The sequence below is a fragment of the Haliotis rufescens genome, unplaced genomic scaffold (assembly GCF_023055435.1).
Source record: "Haliotis rufescens isolate VD_foot unplaced genomic scaffold, xgHalRufe1.0.p SCAF_13, whole genome shotgun sequence".
Taxonomy (NCBI): domain Eukaryota; kingdom Metazoa; phylum Mollusca; class Gastropoda; order Lepetellida; family Haliotidae; genus Haliotis; species Haliotis rufescens.
In genome coordinates this window covers 2191789-2212106 of record NW_025963813.1, presented here as the reverse complement: position 1 = coordinate 2212106, position 20318 = coordinate 2191789, and the positions used below count along the sequence as shown (strand labels likewise).

The window sequence follows — 20318 nt, the reverse complement described above, 5'->3', positions numbered from 1 at the left end:
GCGTGATAACCTCTATTTATTTGAAACGTTATGTCAACGTTATTTGTTGTGCGCTGGATCAATTTCAGCGCAAAGCTGTGAAAACCTGCTGGAACCCATGGATGTAGTTGAAATGACATTCTTACTTTGTTTGAACAATATTTTATGTTGCGGAAACACAATACATTTGTTAATTTTGTCCCACACATAGATAGGTTTAAAATATAAACACGGACAGCAATTTTAGCATGATCCTTCGAAGGTCAGACCACAGTTGGTTTGTTGTTTAACGCCGCACTATTCCAACTATATGACGGCGGTCTGTAAATAATCGAGTCAAGACCAGACAATCCAGTGATTGACATCATGAGCATTGATCCACGCAATTGGGATCGATGACGTGCATCAACCAAGTCAGCGAGCCTGACCACCCGATCCCGTTAGTCGCCTTTTACGACAAGCATAGATTTTACGTCCACGTTTCAGGGCTTTGCATGGCTCTTCGCTGGCTCTTCTAGGAACCCCTGTATCTATCTCGATACATTTGATGTGGGTTGAACAGGGCTTCTGTGAAACATCACATAAGGGACCGACCAGTTGATAATCTGGGTATGGGGCGGGGAATGTTATCGAAAACACAAATTGTCCCAGAAAATGCTAAAAATAAACAATTATGTTTCAGACTGTTGAAAAAAAAGACATTGTCTGCCACAAAAAATATCGAGGGGCATAGGTTTAATTTAACATATATCTGGTTTTGCAGGAGTAGCTGAGAAAATATCAAGTCTCCGTGCGATTTATTTGTAATTACGTAAACTGACTTCAAAGGATGTCATATGAGTGTAATCGATGTTATCCGTTAAATCTTTTGAGCATTTTTGAATTATTTTTTTAATAATCGGAGGAAGGTTAAGACATATCTGTTTCGCGTATCTTTTTTAATACTGGGAAGTGATGGAAGATATTATAAAGTGACAAAAACGTATGGGTAATCTTGATTCTTACGAAGTGAGATCCTTGCGGTTGTGCCATGGGAAGGTTGGTGATATTGCAAGCCACTTTTCTGTAAGCTGAAGTACGGGACTTGGATGGCTAGATCATGGTATCACTAACTTGAAAAGCTTGAGTTATAATTCCAATGAACAAATCTGTGACAAAATATAACTTTTACCCCTTTAGAAACCGACCTTTTGAAACAAGGGGATGGGGGGGGGGGGGGGGGGGTTAGTTGGTTGGTTGGTTGCCAGAGCCAAGGGTTCAAAACAACTGACTTGGTTGATACATGTCATCGATCCCAAATGCGTGGATCGATGCTTATGATGTCAATCACTGGATTTTCTGGTCCAGATTCGATGATTTACAGACCGCCGTCAAACAGCTGGAATATTGCTGAGTGCGGCGTTAAATAACAAACAAACAATCACCTGGAATCCCCAGCCGTCCTCATGGACAAAAAATATGGATCCGTTGTGAGCGTGGAGGCCTTCTCTTGCAGGGCCTTGGTCGTTATGGAGCCTGTGTCTCCCCGGGGACAATGAATCTCCCTCCCCGTCCTCCGGGGGACGCCAAGTAGCTATGGCATCCATGCTGCTCCGTACCCCATCTCTTCGCAAATACCTTCTCAGTTGTCAGCCTCACGGCTCAGGTCGGTTCCATGTGCCCAACAAAGTATCACCGAATTAGGGATTGGTGTGAATGTGGCCACACAATCAGAAAGCATCCCGCTTTATTTATTAACCTCCTCATTCGTTTACGCGAGAATCGAACCCGGGCTTTTAGAGTGATGAGCCAAATTGAATGATTTGGCCATAGACAACACCCTGACCAGGACGAAGAAACCCTAAACTGCAATACACCTCATGCAATAATAAATTAAGTAAAGTTAGACACTTATTATCGAAATAGAAACACACATTCATAAATATGTTCTTCTCCGAAACAACCCGCTGGAAAATATCACTAATTCTGGAACATCTTAACGGAAAATAGTTTGACACGTCGCTGCATACAAACCAAATTTGAAACCCTCACCATACGCTCACAGTTGAACTAAACTGTCTTGCAAGTGTTCAAAGCTTCAAAATATTTGATAAAGCAAAGTTACTATAATGCTTAGAAAAGGGAAATCTCACCTGAAATGTTTTACAGAAGTGCATACTGTTAAATATAGAAGAAGACTGAAATATACAGCTGTAACCAAGTACACATCGCCCAGGGTCCCGTTCTTCAAGTATGGGAGTTACAGCGGACGTACCCCCTCAGTTCTACTAATGGGACGGGGCCCTGACATGATAAATGTTATTACAGCTAAAAAACACTTTGTAAAGATATCTTGGTTATCTAATCTAATCTAATGTCCTTCAAAACTGGCCCGCAGCACAACGGTTACAGCTGGATGTCACCTTGCCCCACGCCGTGAACCCATTTTGTAGACATAATAACGTTTGGAACGGAGAAGTACGGAAATACGTAAGGGCCATTTGCATATTTATATTTTTCTTGAAATTTCAAGATGCATATGATGAAATGTCAAGATAATGAGATAATGTCGGAATACATTTAACATAGTGTACATGTTTTGTTAGTTGTGAAGAATGCAAAACAATCTTTAAATCTAGCATATGGCCCTGAAATGGTCCCGTTACGGAAGTCTCCGCGTAGCATTTTATCGATTGCAATTGCCTGCATGTGTCGTGAAGGGTGTAATTATCAGATATGACCTAATATTCCCGTGACCGGTCGTTATCCAAACAACCATCATAATGTCATGTTTAAACACACAACAACGCAAAGGTATTAACTTTATTTCGCAAATACGGCAGTTGAACGAAATAATTCAAATGGAACACAAAACAATTGACGTTCAACTCCTAAAAATATGCTGCAAAGTATGGCATTCTGCCTCAAGTTTAAAAGTCGGTCTTGTTTCTTTTGATTAAGCGAATCATTTAACACATGTCATATAAAGATATTTTCAAGGCCAACATTTGCTGTGTTTGGTGCCAATCAAGTTTTAATATACAAAGGTTTTTAATTTACTAATATCATCCTGATTGTAAGGAAAGGGTTTTCCTGAAGTATACCACAGTGGTTCGCAGCGGGTAGGACCATTCTACAGGCTACAAATAGCCGGATTATTGCTGATCGCAGCGTTCAACAACTAAACGAAACACGATGTGTACATGTCGTATGAAACATATCAATAACGTGCCTATCATATTCTCAAATGTGAAGAGTGTGCATCCAAAAAGGCAAATTACAAATTCTCATTCCTACACTGAATAAACATGAAAGAAAGTTGCTGATTTTCGCAGCCTATGAAACTGTATTCAAGGGCAAAACCCACATCCATGTTTTGATAACTAAAGTCGTTTACAATTATGACGATTATAAGGCAGGAGTCTTGTAACTTAACAAAACATTCCACCCCATGGCTTTTGTTAAATTTAACGTCTCTTTGGCAAAATCACAGGATATTCATACATCGACATCCACTACTTCCTGAAACAGACCACAATAGCAAGATACGTTTTCTAGGCATACATTGACCGAATATTTTTGTGGTATTGGGATTTTTGTTTGAGAAGAATAATTTTTTTATTCAACGTTTCTCTAACATGAGGAGGCAAACAATTGCTGGAAAAAACCACAATACATTATTTTTCGTAACATCATCAGCAACAAATTATAGTTTTTAAACAGAAAAACCTGACGGGATATAAACATGCATCAGACCTTCCGTAACCTTCAAGAAGCGCCAATAGTCTTGTCCCCGGACGGCATCAGACTTTCCGTAACCTTCAAGAAGGGCCAATAGTCTTGTCCCCAGGCGGCATCAGACTTTCCGTAACCTTCAAGAAGGGCCAATAGTCTTGTCCCCAGGCGGCATTAGACCTTCCGTAACCTTCAAGAAGCGCCAATAGTCTTGTCCCCGGACGGCATCAGACTTTCCGTAACCTTCAAGAAGGGCCAATAGTCTTGTCCCCGGACGGCATCAGACTTTCCGTAACCTTCAAGAAGGTCCAATAGTCTTGTCCCCGGACGGCATCAGACTTTCCGTAACCTTCAAGAAGGGCCAATAGTCTTGTCCCCAGGCGGCATCAGACTTTCCGTAACCTTCAAGAAGGGCCAATAGTCTTGTCCCCAGACGGCATCAGACTTTCCGTAATCTTCAAGAAGGGCCAATAGTCTTGTCCCCAGGCGGCATCAGACTTTCCGTAACCTTCAAGAAGGGCCAACAGTCTTGTCCCCAGACGGCATCAGACTTTCCGTAATCTTCAAGAAGGGCCAATAGTCTTGTCCCCGGACGGCATCAGACTTTCCGTAACCTTCAAGAAGGGCCAATAGTCTTGTCCCCAGGCGGCATCAGACCTTCCGTAACCTTCAAGAAGCGCCAATAGTCTTTTCCCCGGACGGCATCAGACTTTCCGTAACCTTCAAGACGGTCCAATAGTCTTGTCCCCGGACGGCACAAGTTGGTCATGAATGTCTATGGTGCACACAGTATTAACAGCACGGTCGTATTCTCATCTCTGTGTTTTTCAGAGAGTAGTAATAGCCATGCCAGGTGTTCCAGTTGATGCCCTGTGCGAACTTTGTGTTGTTGTATTCCCCGTTCAGGTTTGCATCGTGACATGCGCAGTACCACCAGCCTCCTTTGTATGATTGGGCGCAGCTGAAGAATAGGGTGTCGAGGTCGCGGTCTCGGGCGGAGAATGCGCAGCCGTTACTACGCGCCATAGAGTCACCTGTTTTTTGTAAATAGAAGATGAAACATTTTACTACAGTGTTAGCAAACAGTTCTCTCAAAATATCCCCTTTAAAACGCTTACAAAAAAGTAACATATAGACCTTACTATGATTTATTAATTAGGAAGTTCGTAGACGAACGTGACGAATTCATTGGAAAAGCTACTGTCCGTATCAACCGGTGTTTCACTTTCACTTTGTTACATTTGGCTACGATACATGCTTGTACTTTTGTACTCTTTTGTACCACCGACGGTGGTTTGGAGAATAATAAACTGAACTGAACTGAACTGATACAGTGTGCCTGAATGTGCACACATCACTGAGACAGGCGACTTGGGAATAGTATTAACTAACCCGCATGGTTCTATCAGTTATCACTGATAAGTCGTTTTGACATTTCTGGACATGATGTCTTTGATTCAATGGGGACGGTGAATAGATTAAAGCGTTCGCTCGTCGCGCTGAAGGCCCGGGTTTGACTAAAAATTTGGATACACTGTCTGAAGCCCATTCCTGGCACCCAAAGTGATACGGGGAGTAGACTTTTATCGGTTTGATGCCCCGAGGGTCCGCGGAGAGAGTGTCCCCAGCACCTCATTGCTGGTCGAAGGAGGCGAGTGAATTGGGAGCCGGGGATTAGAACTGGTCCTGATGCTGGCTACTTGACCGAGTTGTCAGGTTCGGTGACTTGGTAATGGCGTATCAGCCTGATCAGTCGGCTTGGATCATTGCTCATTGTTTGGTCAGACTCGGTTATTGACAGGAACAAAAAATGTAATTGGCATGAACAAAATATTTCTTTGATTTAACCAATAATAACTAAAAACTTGTATTAAAGGCACAGTATCCAGTCAATATCAGTGTTTACCCATTATTCGTTAATCTGGACCATTTCACAAGCAAGAGAAAGTCCGGAAAAACAGATTTTCACTGTTTATTCAACACAGCTCAAGCAATCCATCAGATGTAATTTAAATTGCCTTTGAGGCCCAGCTAACGTATAATGAAAAGAAATATTGCTTCCTTATGAAATGACCCTTCAACATTTTATACATTATTGCCAAAGACACACAAATGACAATGGCTAGCTACACTTCTCGATTTCCCAGTGTATTCTCCATTGGTTTGTGATAAATACCCTGGACTCATAGATTTCTTTGAAGAGTGACGTCACCTGCTCCATTAAGTCGCATTCCCTTGCAAAACTTGACTATACGGCTATTTAAAGGGTCGTGTCATTTGATTGGGTCCCCAAACGACGTTATGGGTCTAGGGTTTATGTGGCAGTGGCCAGAGACGCTCACAGAATATCGAGCTTTGTGGCCACGTTTTTTTCTTTTAGCGGTCTGTGTACGCCAACGGACGCTCGTAAGTTAGTGTGACCTCCCTTTGTTGTTTACAGTCGTTGATAAACAGGACAGATTGGGACCCGTGAAGATCCGGGATAGAATAGGTCTTCTGCAACCCATGCTTGCCGTAAAAGGCGACTATGCTTGTCGTAAGAGGCGACTAACAGGATCGGATGGTTAGGCTCGCTGAATTGATTGATGCATGTCATCGTATCCCAATTGCGTGGATCGATGCTCATGTCACTGGATTGTCTGGTCCAGACTCGATTATTCACAGACTGCCGTCATATAGCTGGAATATTGCTCAGTGCGGCGTTAAACAACAAACAAACAAAGAAATTGATCGTTCGAGATGTTTCTTGATGTGACAGTTTCTAGAAGGCTGGTTGTGCTCATGTAAAGAACGAGATGACGGCGATTCGAGGCCTTTAATATGAAACGACGAGACTTGCATCTTATCCACTTTTCCAGACGGGATACCAAACTGATGTCCTGCCATCTCCATGGCACGTTGCGCCAGGTGAGCTATGAGCAATCTTTGACCATTGGTTCTTGAGCACATCGCGCCAGGTGAGCTATGAGCAATCTTTGACCATGGGTTCTTGAGCACGTCGCGCCAGGTGAACTATGAGCAATCTTTGACCATGGGTTCTTGAGCACATCGCGCCAGGTGAGCTATGAGCAATCTTTGACCATGGGTTCTTGAGCACATCGCGCCAGGTGAGCTATGAGCAAATCTTTGACCATGGGTTCTTGAGCACATCGCGCCAGGTGAGCTATGAGCAATCTTTGACCATGGGTTATTGAGCACATCGCGCCAGGTGAGCTATGAGCAATCTTTGACCATGGGTTCTTGAGCACATCGCGCCAGGTGAGCTATGAGCAATCTTTGACCATGGGTTCTTGAGCACATCGCGCCAGGTGAGCTATGAGCAATCTTTGACCATGGGTTCTTGAGCCAGTAGGTGCCACAGTTCCATTCGTCCGAGGCGCCGCAATTCGCTGTACAGAGTTGCATCCCTCAGGCACGACAGAAACCTGTGATCGCCCCGATTATGTTTCTAGGTTTGTCCGCACCATACGCGTGCTCTTGGGTTTCACCATAAAATGAGACACTTTGGGTTTCTTCCTACATTCAGCTGACACGCAATGATATGTCTAGAATAATGTTCAAAACAGCGTTAACCACAACTCACCAAGCTCTCTCTCTATCTCTCTCTCTCTCTCTAGCTCTCTCTCTCTCTCTCTCTCTCTAGCTCTCTCTCTCTCTCAAGCTCTCTCTCTCTCTCTCTCTCTCTCTCTCTAGCTCTCTCTCTCAGTCTCTCTCTCTCTCTCTCTCAATGCGGCGAGTAACTTACCTGCGTTTCCAGTGAAGCCAGAGATGTGTAGAACATAGTTGTCAGTCAGACTACCAATGGAGAACTCTCTCTCTCTCTCAGTCTCCCTCTCTCTCTATCAATGCGGCGAGTAACTTACCTGCGTTTCCAGTGAAGCCAGAGATGTGTAGAACATAGTTGTCAGTCAGACTACCAATGGAGAACTCTCTCTCTCTCTCAGTCTCCCTCTCTCTCTATCAATGCGGCGAGTAACTTACCTGCGTTTCCAGTGAAGCCAGAGATGTGTAGAACATAGTTGTCAGTCAGACTACCAATGGAGAACTCTGTGTATTCAGCCCTTTTGGGTTCACCTTGAAAGTCCCGGAGCTTTATTTTTAACTGGTACTGCCGTCCGTGCATAATACGCCATATCTTTTCATTGCCTGGAATGATTACGTACATAAAGCATAATACAACAAATAGATTGCCATTTTCCATAGGCGCATACAGGTTATCTTTCACAAGATAGTATTAATATAAATATTTGCCTCAGTCCCTATCAAAAACCTGCGTGATGGCGTTTTGTAATTCTGATCCAGACAATCCATTGAACGTTATTGTGAGCAACGATCCACGCCATAGGAACATTCAACACGCAATTAACCAAGTCAACGAGCCTGACCACTCAATCCATTTAGTCGACTCTTTCGACCAGCATAGGTTGCTGAGGACTTGTTCTAACCAAGAAGGCGACTATGCTTGTCGTAAAAGGCGACTAACGGGATGGGTTTGGTCAGGCTCGCTGACTTGGTTGATGCATATCATCGATCCCAATTGCGTGTATCGATGCTCATGATATTAATCACTGGATTGTCTGGTCCAGACTCGATTATTTACAGACCGCCGTCATATAGCTGGAATATTGCTGAGTGCGGCGTAAAACAACAAACCAACAATCTAACCAAGAGTCCCCACGGGGAACACAGATTTGTCGAGGCTTCCAAGGTCAACTCACCTAGCCAGAACTCTCCATTCAGGTCACCAAACCCTTCCTTGTACTCGTTCCAGGTTCTGTAAAAGTTTACAGATCCGTCCTGTCGTCTTTGGATCACCTGTTGCAATGTATGACAGTTTCGTTATGGAGCATGTTGGTGTAAACCACAAAGTTGAAATGTCACAATATATTCCCCATCTTTATTACCACTATCAATTAGCAATATAATATAAACTGTCAATGCAAGAGAACAGTCTTGATTATCCACCGAAACATTTGGCGTAAAAGGCATAGGAGTTGTGAAAGTCAGTGATGACACCAGGTGCTCGCTAAAGGTGTAAGCACGTTATGTGAAGTACACGTATCTATTATGTTTAATTGGCCATTAAAAAAACACATGAGGTGCCAACTTTTGTTTACCCTTAAATATTAATGTTTCTTTGTTAATTTCTCAAAGGCTAGAGGATTTTGGAGAGAATTATTTAAAACGTTGTTTGTTTTAATTTGTCCTAAAATGTATCCTCTTTTATCCATGTCTCAGTTGTTGATGGCTGAGAAAAATAAGTCTAAATCCAAACAAAGCTCGAACATATTAGTACCTGTTGCTCAGCTGGATGTGTTGTGTCAACAAAGACAGACACTTAACAAAATCGGTTGTCAGCATATCTAAATATATCTGCACGGACTCAGTCAGATAATGATGATTAAGTGATAAACTGTGACAAAATACGAAACACTTAACCACATTTCAACAATTTGTGTTTTTAATCTGCAAAAACAAAGCATTTTTACAAACTTTTTTTACACGTACCCTATTTACTTTATAGATTTATATACTTTTTTCTTATCATGAAATCGAACCTCTCTCGAGTATCGGGCAATTTTGTTCAATGATTCTAAGAAGAAAAGGAGAAAAAAGTAAAGCAAAATGTTGCGTGTACCGAAGTTAAACGCTTTTAATCGATCTTCCTGGTCCCAAAGGTTGAGATCTTTACGTTCAGCTTCAACTGGCCAGCAGAGATGTTGTTTACAATCCAAAACATGACTCGATAATTTAAGAGTATGTTGATATGAAATATACACACGAAATATTCGGCACAAAACAATGGTCAATTCAGGGTTACAACTTAAAATACCGCTAGAAGAAAGCAAAAAGAAAACATTAGATAACATTGAGCTCCACAACCAACTGCACATACATTAAATCTCATGACACCTGGGTATGTTCAACAGTTTAAAATGTCAAGTTCGACAGACGCTGAAGTAAATGGCATTGGTATTCGAATGAGTCATACATGATTAGAAACCCAATTGGGGGGCACGGGTGGCCCAGTCGTCTAAGGCGCCGCGATTCGCTGTGCAGAGTTGCGTGCCTTGGGCACGCCAGAAACCTATGATTGTGGGTTCGAATCCCGGTTCGCTCCGATTATGTTCTTAGGTTTGTCAGCACCATACCCGTGCTCGTGGGTTTCACCGAAGTAGTAAACGTCTGAGACCTGCATCACTTCGGGCTTTCCTCCCACATTAAGCTGACACGCCGAGATATAACTGGAATACTGTTAAACGCGGCGTTAAACCCAACTCACTCACTCACTAGAAACCCAATTGATGTCACCACAAGGAGAAACACTCATAGCTTAAAAGTAAAGCGTTCCCAGTCTGGCACGTTCAGTGGAGATGGCAGCAGAGCAATTATGCATTTATAGGGAATTCAAGATCACAACCAAAACATGTTCTACAGTTTTAACAGAACATATACCACATTTAATTGTATTATAAATACAAATGGTTCAGCAATGGTTATCAACAGGTATTCCAACAAAGGAGTGTGCTTGCGACAAGAGAAGTAACCCCAGAAAGTATTGCATACCACCGTTAACTTGGTGAAATGCATGCAACAAAACAGCTTTATGCATGCATGCAAGGAGCAGGTAGCCCAGCATATACCTGACCACTATGCAAACATAATGACGTACCTAAAAGCGTGTCTACAATAATGCCATCACTGCAAGTTTAATGACATCACTTCCGATTTCAGGAAACACATGCAAGATAACTGTAAAGCAGAAAGTCCTTTGCCTCAGCGCCATTAAATTGGAAGTTATACGCACTTCCGGTTAAATGATGTCACACCCCCTTTGGAAATAACTGTCACATGAAACTCGAAATACATGTAATATGTAACTAAAAACACATGTTATATGACACAACTTTACAACAGAAAGTATTCGACCAACGTTAATAAAAAATATTGCACTTCCGGTTTATTGAATCGTGTGGGAAAATACATATCTAATACAAATAAAAGCAACGAAACCTGACTATAATCATACGAAATCTCTGTTAAAGGCAGTCCACTGTACCATTCCGACTATATCACAAGCATGTGTTGTGGGATTCACTTACAAATACAATGTAGTAATGATACCAGGTGTTTGCGAAAAGCGTAAACAGCGTCCTGACCTACCTGGAGCATCCGCAACATTTGCATGGAAAAGTAAATGTTTGTTTGTTGCCTGACCTTTCTTGCTATCGACTTAAAAAATATGCTGTTACTTCTGTTGACAGTGAGTGAGTGAGTATGGTTTTACGCCGCTTTTAGCAATATTCCAGCAATATCACGACGGGGGACACCAGAAATGGGCTTCACACATTGTACCCATGTCGGGAATCGAACCCGGGTCTTCGGCGTCTGTTGACAGACGGGGCACATCAATAATTTATTATACAACAGAGAGAAAGTATATCATGTCTATTGTCTAATAAATATGTTATTTAAAAACCAAATCAGATCGTGAAAACTATTTGCACCTAAAGACCAAGAGATATGTGCGATTGGGTTTAAAACGTTTCGAAATGTTTAAAAAGCACAGCTATTAGAACATAAGTATTTTCATCTGACAAAGACTTTCAGTGAATACACCATTGTGAGGTAGCCCTTTCCATAGTTAAAAAAATCGTCCAAGAACGTCTATATCATGATTCACTTTCAGTGATACCAGGTACCCGTAACAAACACATGCAAAGGAAAGTCAATTGTTCGTAGAAAGGGAATGCTTGATTGTTCCACAAAAGAAATGTGGACACTAAAGACTGGAATATTGCTCGACATAAAGGAATAGTTGACGTCATCCGCCTTGACATACAATCTTGTACATAGTTTGTCACAATGAATCTTTACACATCTACATACATATGATGCAGATGGGACAGTTTCACTGGTCTCTTCAGAAAGTCGACCCTTGAAGATCCGGGGTAGAATAGGTCTTCAGCAGGCCAGGCTCGCTGACTTGGTTGATGCACGTCATCGATCCCAATTGCGTGGATCGATGCTCATGATGTCAATCACTGGATTGTCTGGTCCAGACTCGATTATGTACATGCCGCCGTCATATAGCTGGAATATTGCTGAGTGTGGCGTTCGTTAAACAACAATTCAAACATAGAGTAAATCGATGAAGTGTTAAGTGTAAATCGATGAACGTTATGCTGACGCTTGTGTTCCACGTTCTGCATATGGTGGTAGGAGAGAAATGGCGTGGTGAGGCATCAATGCACACCACAAGACCCTTGTAGTGGTCGTCAATGGCAACTCGACAGGTGTACGGTGCCGTGACGAAGTTGTCCGTCCTCACGTCCTCCCGTTCCTTCAGACCCATGGACGTCACATCACTTTACTGCAGAAGGGCGGTCGGGTAGCCTAGTGGTTAAAGCGTTCGCTCGTCACGCCGAAGGCCCGGGTTCGAATCCCGACATGGGTACAATATGTGAAGCCCATTTCTGGTGTCCCCCGCCGTCATATTGCTGGAATATTGCTAAAAGCGGCGTAAAACCATACTCACTCACTCACTTTACTGCAGAACAATGCACGCCCTCACTTTGCACGAGTTGTCACAGATTTCATAGGACAACAGAACATCCTCCCACTCACTCCCTTGGTCTGCTGATTCGCCAGATCTGATGCCCATCGAAAATGGGTGGGGTGAAATGAAACGTGGTTGGTCCAACTGCGACAGCCTGGGTCCAGATCTGGAATGACATCCTTCTTCAACTATCTTGTGTCGTCACTGAGGCGCCACTGTCAAACTTGTATCACGGTTAATGGTGGTCATACCCGATACTGACTTGTGAACTAACAATTGACCCCACACCACTTTTAGCCTGAGATAAGTTTACTGAGTACACTGTTATGATGAATTCATGTTTCACGGACATCAATAGATTGTTCTGTCGCAAATTGTTCTTTGTTTGCGTGTGTTTATTCTTTAATAGAATTAAGCTCCATTTCCGAAAGAAAAACAATCCTCGATAAAAGGCGTGACCTCCATTGCCTCGTCTGTAAACTTCCGCTGCGCTCGAGTGGCGTCACCTATTTTCGAACACCTGATTGGTTTGTTTGGATTGACGTGTTTTGGCGCACAGTTCTTAACATATTTCTTGCAGGTTGGCATAAAAACTCAAACAGTACTTGAAAGTTTGAAACCTAGTCACAAAATATGAATATTTGTCAAATTATAATGTTCACACACTGTTCCAGTCTTCCTTTTCATCATGACATGGACGCCAAAATTCTGAATGACGACGGACTGTTCTGACATTTGTACAGAACTTCACGTGAACCCAATGTCGACAGGCCGAACGTGTGCACCCTCAAGGCGACAGCCTGTTGACGTCCCGCCTCTGGTTATAATGCGACAAAGTCACTTTCAATATGGCTGTTCGAAAATAGGTGTCGCTCGAATATAGGGTACTCGGCGATATATACTGAGTCAAATTAAAACTTCACATTTTTAAAAGTAATCCCATATATGATATACAACGGACAAATGTATCAGAGAAGGGAATTTTTAATCATAAATGTCCAAAGAAGGATTTTAATTAACGGTGGTAACCATAATTTGTTCCAAGCACCTACGGTATTCGGTAATAACATCAATAGTTTAAATCATAAGTCCGAAGCACGAGAATCTGACAAGTCAGTAGCGTGTATAGCCACCATGTGCGTTGACAACTGCCACACAACGCCTCCGCATGGACCTTGTGATGCTTGTGAACACATGGTTGGGAAGACGACGCCATTGTTGCTGCAAAATGGTGCCAAGATCTTGCAAATTCCGTGGTTGGTTCTGGAGAGTGCGCAGACTTCTGCCAAGTGCATCCCAGACGTGTTCGATGGGATTGAGGTCGGGAGACCTTGACGGCCAGTCCATGACGTTGACTCCCGCATTCTGTAGGAAATTCCTTTTCAAAATTGCTGTGTGGGGTCTGGCATTGTCGTGTTGGAAGATGAAACCGGGTCCATGTGCTGCCATAAAAGGCAGAAGTTCTGGTGCCAGTACCTAGTCGCGGGAAGCAGCAGCGTTGAGGTTGCCACGTATGACAAGAAGCCTGGAACGTGCATTGCCACAGAAAGCACCCCACATCATGACACTTCCGCCTCGAAATCTGTCAACTTCCTGTACACAACACTGGGCGTAACGTTTATGTCGGCGCCTCCACACCCTCGCCCTACCATCAGCAAATCGAAGATTAAATCGGGATTCATCACTGAAGACGACTTGATTCCAATTCCTCTGAGTCCATCGTAAGTGTCGCTGTGCCCACAATTGACGTTGACGTCTGTGTAATTGAGTCAGAATCGGCCCGCAGTATGGCCGTCGTGCTTGAAGGTGAGCAGTTCTCAGACGGTTTCGAACAGTTTGCGCACTCAGTCTACCCCTAAACAGTTCATTTCTGGTTGATGTAGCCGTCAAAAATCGGTAACGGAGGTGACGTCAGACAATCTGACGATCCTCTGCATGTGACGTCACACGTGGTCGACCTGGCCGAGGGCGATCAGCGGTGGTACCCGTTTGCTGTAGACGCGTCTGTAAATCATAAACAGTCCGTCGACTACAACCCATCGTCCTTGCGACTTCAGCTACGGACGTTCCCGTCTACAACATGCCGATGGCACGTTCACGTTGCACATTTGAAAGGCGTGTTTTTCTTTTTTTTGTTAATGACTGCTAACAAGTATCGCTGAAAACACGTGCGGTATTATGGCCACGTGACCAGTTGCACGTGAAAAAACACTTTTGCCCCTATAGTGCTGTGCACATGATTTTGATCGATTCACCTGCACAAAAACGGGTGTTATCTGAAGACAATACGTGGCCATTACTGTTTAAATACACAATAACGGCATACAATGATAACTGGTCAAAATGTTAAAATTTTAGGATTGTGAAGTTTTTAATTCGGTTCAGTATATTATGCATGGTATGATATCCCTGATATGTCCAAACACCAAAATGCGACGGTGAGGGACGGTCAATATGGCCGTTGCCAAAAGAGTAGGGGCTCTTGTACTTCCGATCATGACGCCTTGAACAAACTTAGTACAATGCTGTACAACGTCTATGGACATTGACGACGCAGGACGCCGGATGACCAGTGAGCACAAGCTCACAAGGCCTTAAAGGTCAGTTAAGCTAAAAGATGGCCATAAATAGGTTTTTCAATATGGCTACTGTGGTGGCCATTTTGAAAATCGGATGCAAACATGTTAAATAAATGCAGGTGCCTTCACTAGTGGGAATAAAATGTTTACTACGCATGGCACACCGCGGATAAACAGGTGAGCTTTATACATAACTTCATTTTTACGGCTATTGTAACATGCTTACCGTCCATATTCTTATTGCAGAATAACAGTAGACTTGGAACTGCTCATGTCCACCAGGAGGGTTGACGACGTAGATGCCCGATTTCAGGGAAGGGAACCGAGTCATAATATCTTCACAGTCACTGTAACCTGTCGACGTGTATTCAAATGTGTAAGAGGGACACAGGCCAAGGCATCAACAAATAGCCTGAAAAGATCTGAAAACTTATAAATCTCAAAATGACCGCCTCCGTGGACTCGTGGTAGAGCTTCCATACGGAGAGCGAAAGGTCCGGGGTTCGATCCCCGGCCACGTCAAACCAAAAGACGTTGAAAGATGGTACTCTGCCTTGCGCTCGGCATTAGTGGGTTAAAACAAGGACTGGTCGGCTTGAAGTCTTGGAGTATACTGTGTCTGAGTGGGGTATTCATGCTGAACAGCGGCATGATATCTCAGTGGGCTAGCACTATAAAATTGCCATTAGTCCGGACTAGTACAAGCAGCCACTACTACTGATGTCATAAGGTTGTCATCACTTTTTTATACTACATTCAAATATCGATCTCGTGCATGAGACTTAAAAGAAATCTGCAGAACGGCATTTAATTGAATATGTCAAACAAATGTCCTTGAATGTAACCTTGACCTTTTTCGTAGGCCACTCGCGGCAAGTTAGTCAGTAAACATCCTATTCGGGTTATCACATTAATGACGACCTTGACCCTTGACATGACTGATCAGTGTGTCAAAACCAATTCAGGGTCATAAAGGAATGATTGAGTTTTATGCCGCAGCGGAGGACACCAGGCACGGGTTCACGCATTGTACCCATATGGGGAATCGAGCCCGGGCCTTCGACGTAACAAGCGAACACTTTAACGCCCCGTTATTTATGCCCGAATATACGGGTCAAAATGACAAGACTCTGGTTAAAGACTTATATAGATCCATCTATATATACATACGTCTTTGCTCTGGTCTATTGGCAAATAATTCAATATTTATTCAAACCATAAATATGTGTTGTGGTTTCCAGGAAATAAACCGAATGTTCCTCAAGTCAAGGAACACATCTGTCCAATTGAGCACATTAACAATAATATATACTACGATTTATGCTCCAAAACGATTTCCTGCATGTGAGCGAGTGAATACATGTTTCTATGATAATGGTCTTTAACAATATTCCAGCAATACAAACGGTTACAGCTGGTCGTTACAATGCGGTAAAAGTTCGCTCGGGACACGTCTGGTTGCCTGTGGAACGTTACCGTCTGTCACACCCGACTCTAGTTCTACGCCAGCACAAGCTGATTGTAATCCACAAACCTCCGATCTTCACCATCACATTAGTAATACACAGAACTCAACTTACTTGCATTGTTGGCATAAAGACCATCAATGGAGTACTTGAAGCCCGGTTTAGGAACCAGGATGTCGTGGCTGGTGTAAATCTTTGTGTGTCCTTCACATGAACCAGACAAAGCGTTGTAGAAGAAAGAGACACACTTGGAGTCTCTGTAACACCTCTCTGCACAGCCCAGTGTATGAAGCTTCTTGTCCTTCCAGAGTGGCTCAATGTCGGCTACCTTGTCCTGAAGATCTGGGATGCGCACATAGGAATGCTGGTGACACATGGGAATAGCATGTCTAGCAAATACGATGAAGAACACAACGTACGGACAGATGAGCATGTAACCTCGACACACGTCCATCCTTGTCTACTGCCAGACTCACCTCTTGCTCGCTGGAATGATACTAATGAGAAATTTTCTTTAACATGATTAGCTACGCTTCTTTAAGGCTTCAAACGAACCTAATTATTGCATACGAATGTGTGGAATATGAGTAATCTATTGTGACAAAACTTTGAAAGAGTAAACAAATATATAATTCATTCATTCCCTTCTTCAGTTCATGCCAATTGCATAATTAGTGGATATCATTATCCGTCATTATTGTTCTCCTGTGACACAATTAATTCTTGTTTTAGTATTGCGCAACATTGGCAATGACATGGTCGATATCAGTGGATTTTATTAGAGGTTATTGGATATTCTGAGAAAACTGTGGTGTCAAGTAGGACACCTATTGTTTAAAAGTCCTATTATGGCAACATCTTCAACACCTTTTACGTATGGTGAGGTAACCAAGAGCGTCAAAACTCTTTCCATAGCCATAAGCAGTCTCTGCTAAGTCCATTGTACGTGAGATCCGGGCTAGAATAGGTCTTCAGCAGCCTCGGCTTGCTGTTAAAGGCGACTATGCTTGTTGCAAGAGGCGACTAACGGGATCGGGTGGTCAGGCTCGCTGACTTGGTTGATGCATGTCATCGATCCCAATTGCGTGGATCGATGCTCATGATATTAATCACTGGATTGTCTGATCCAGACTCGATTATTTACATACCGCCGTTGTATAGCTGGAATATTGCTGAGTGCGGTGTTTAACAACAAACAAACCAACAAACCATTGTACGATTCCGGCTGTGCCATGATCATGTGTCGATGAATCACTATCAAACACATGTAGTGATGACACCAGAAGTACGCTTAAAGGTGAGCGATCGTGTGTCACGAACACATGCAAAGGCAAGTCAACTTTTCACCTGAAAAAAGCACGGGAACACCTGGTATATAAGTTAAAATAGGGAATTGCAACGGATATCACGTTCTTCACTGATGTGTCAACTTTGGAAAGCCCTGTGAATACCTTTAATACCATTTCTGTATGTCATCAGCAAATGTTGTTAAGACGGATAGAAATATTAGTAAACGGCCGAAAGGTATCAGGCAAAGTCACTGTAAGTTAAAAATTTCCTTTTTTGCCTCGTGATGAGTCACTGTCATATGACGTCAGAGTTAACCTGCACATGAACAAATACCTCAAAATCTTAAATGTTTAGACCAATCAAAAGGGCAGGTACTTTTAACACTTAGCATATTTATTGATATTAACCATTTTCAATGACATTGAAAATTGCAGGTGTTTCCTAAACATTATGTCTGCTTATTCATATGTTGACAGTTCCAAAGACTTAGATATAGACTCAGAGACCGATCGAAGGTGAACAAGAATTATCATTAATAATGTATATTACTTCCCTTTAAACACCTTCGTGTGTGGCCAGGTTCTCTACAAACGCAAAGAAAAACTGACTATTGTTGAAGCAGATTCTTATGCACTTGTGAAAGAAACTTATCAAATCAATTGGATAATACGTTCAAGCAGCATTAAGCGGCCCAACGGACTGAAGCGAAACTGCCGCACCTCAGAGTTCCAGGTAAGTTGGCACTGTGCCATCAGTTCCGCCCTACAAGTCGGCCAGACGATTTGTAAGGGTTTTTACAAGACGGCAACTGACCTGTCAGATAGCTTAATTCAATGTGATCGAGAGTGAGTGAGTATGGTTTTACGCCGCTTTAGCAAGATTCCAGCAACGTCACGGTGTGGGACACCAGAAATGGGCTTCATACATTTGTACCCATGTTGGCAATCGAACGCGGGCTTTCGGTATGACGAGCAAACGCTTTAACAACTAGACTACCCAACCGCCCCTGATTCAATGATGTATGATGGTAAATATAATTAGTAAACTGTGCAGGATAACAGCTTGAGGATGGTTGGGAACATGGAGCGGGCTCTGTAGCGTTCCTTATCGTTTACTTTAACGTTTACAGGACGTACGTAGTTTTGAAATTATTGTGGTATATTGTGAAACATGATTACAAGAATAATAGCTAATATACATTGCACCAAGATGCATATTACATAAATACGCAAACACATTCAAATGATCATGAACGTGGGACATCAGCCATGATATCAATGATACCATTTTGCGACGATGACAATCACACTGATGTTCTTCAAACTGAGGATGAAGATGACCATACTTATCATCAGTATAGCCCTTGTGATGAAAGGTTCACCCGTCAAGCATATTCTGCTTCACTGTGTGGATTTCGAAATTTCAGTGGAGTCGTATCATAAAGCCGGAAATCAAACAGGGCCCGCTTGCACAAAGCGATCTTAGCGCTAAGATGATCGTAACTCCCATTCTTTAACATAGGCTTACACTAGTTGTAGCGATAAGATCGCTTTGTGCAAGTGGGCCCAGATCTTTACTTATGCTAAAGAGCGTTTGATTTTACCATATCTTGGCGACATTTGTTTGTTTGATAAATTGTGAATTCGTCTGTTCATAACATGCGTGTTATCTAGTTACAATGTGTAATGATTGACTAAAGATTTTACCTGTCCAATCTATTTCAATTTGAAACTATGGCGATTACCTTAATGTACTTCTGACATGATGAAGTATGAGTGAGTGAGTGAGTGAGTGAGTTTAGTTTTTACGCTGCTTTTAACAGTTTTCCAGTTATATCACGGCGTGTCAGCTTAATGTGGGAGGAAAGCCAGAAGTGATGCAGGTCTCAGACGTTTACCACCTCAGTGAAACCCACGAGCACGGTTATGGTGCTGACAAACCTAGAAACATAATCGGGGCGAACCGGGATTCGAACCCACAATCATAGGTTTCTGGCGTGCCGAAGGGACGCAACTCTCCACAGCGAATCGCGGCGCCTTTGACAACTGGGCCACCCGTGCCCCCTGATGAAGTATAAACTGAGACGTTGTCGAAGAGACCTTAAATTGTGACTCACTCAAATGAATTACAAAAATGTGCATACAGAATCATGTCACGTCAGTTGACGCCATTGATTTAACTACAAAAAGATCTTGGGTATAAGCATAGATAGGCCTTCAGTTTCCGTCTAATTTCACAAATAGTGTTTCTCCTTAGAAGCTTGCTTGCAACCCACGCACACCAAGGATTCAATATATTTTTCATGAAATTATAAACTGCAAATCCTTAGAGATCCTGGTTAGAATTGGTCTTCAGCAACCAATGCTTGCCTTAGAGGCGACTAACACTCTTACACCCTTGCCTTCGCCCTTACGTTAGGTGAGTGAGTTAATGCTTTACGTCACATCGGCAATATTTCAGCCGTTTCGGTACGTTTTGAATTTGAACATAATATAACACGACTAAAAATTGATATTTTGTGGTTTAGCAAAGTCATATTTTATTATCCGTCCAGCGTGATTACCCGTTACCCCATGCAGGAATGAAGGATTTATATTTAAGTTTTCATAATATTTTGCTTCAGTTTCATCACGTGTCTCGAAACATTCAATAAGTGCATTGTGGGGCCGAACTAAAACATGTAAACATGTAAACACAGCCGATGTTCGCTGTCGCTGGTCACTGTGAGTT

The 20318-nt window shown here is 42.7% G+C and overlaps 1 protein-coding gene across 1 annotated transcript in view; it reads right to left on the bottom strand.

Annotated features, from left to right (window-relative positions):
- Window positions 1–2767: 2767 nt before the first annotated feature.
- Window positions 2768–20318, bottom strand: part of LOC124115480 (microfibril-associated glycoprotein 4-like) — a 61583-nt gene continuing 44032 nt past the window's right edge. Inside the window, exons 3-7 of the mRNA XM_046476488.2 lie at window positions 16413–16795; window positions 15059–15186; window positions 8412–8508; window positions 7675–7839; window positions 2768–4727 (exon numbers count right to left, since the gene is read on the bottom strand). Coding sequence (XP_046332444.2) covers window positions 4486–4727; window positions 7675–7839; window positions 8412–8508; window positions 15059–15186; window positions 16413–16752 — 972 coding nt within the window. The 5' untranslated portion in view covers window positions 16753–16795 and the 3' untranslated portion in view covers window positions 2768–4485. The remainder of the gene's footprint in view (window positions 4728–7674; window positions 7840–8411; window positions 8509–15058; window positions 15187–16412; window positions 16796–20318) is intronic.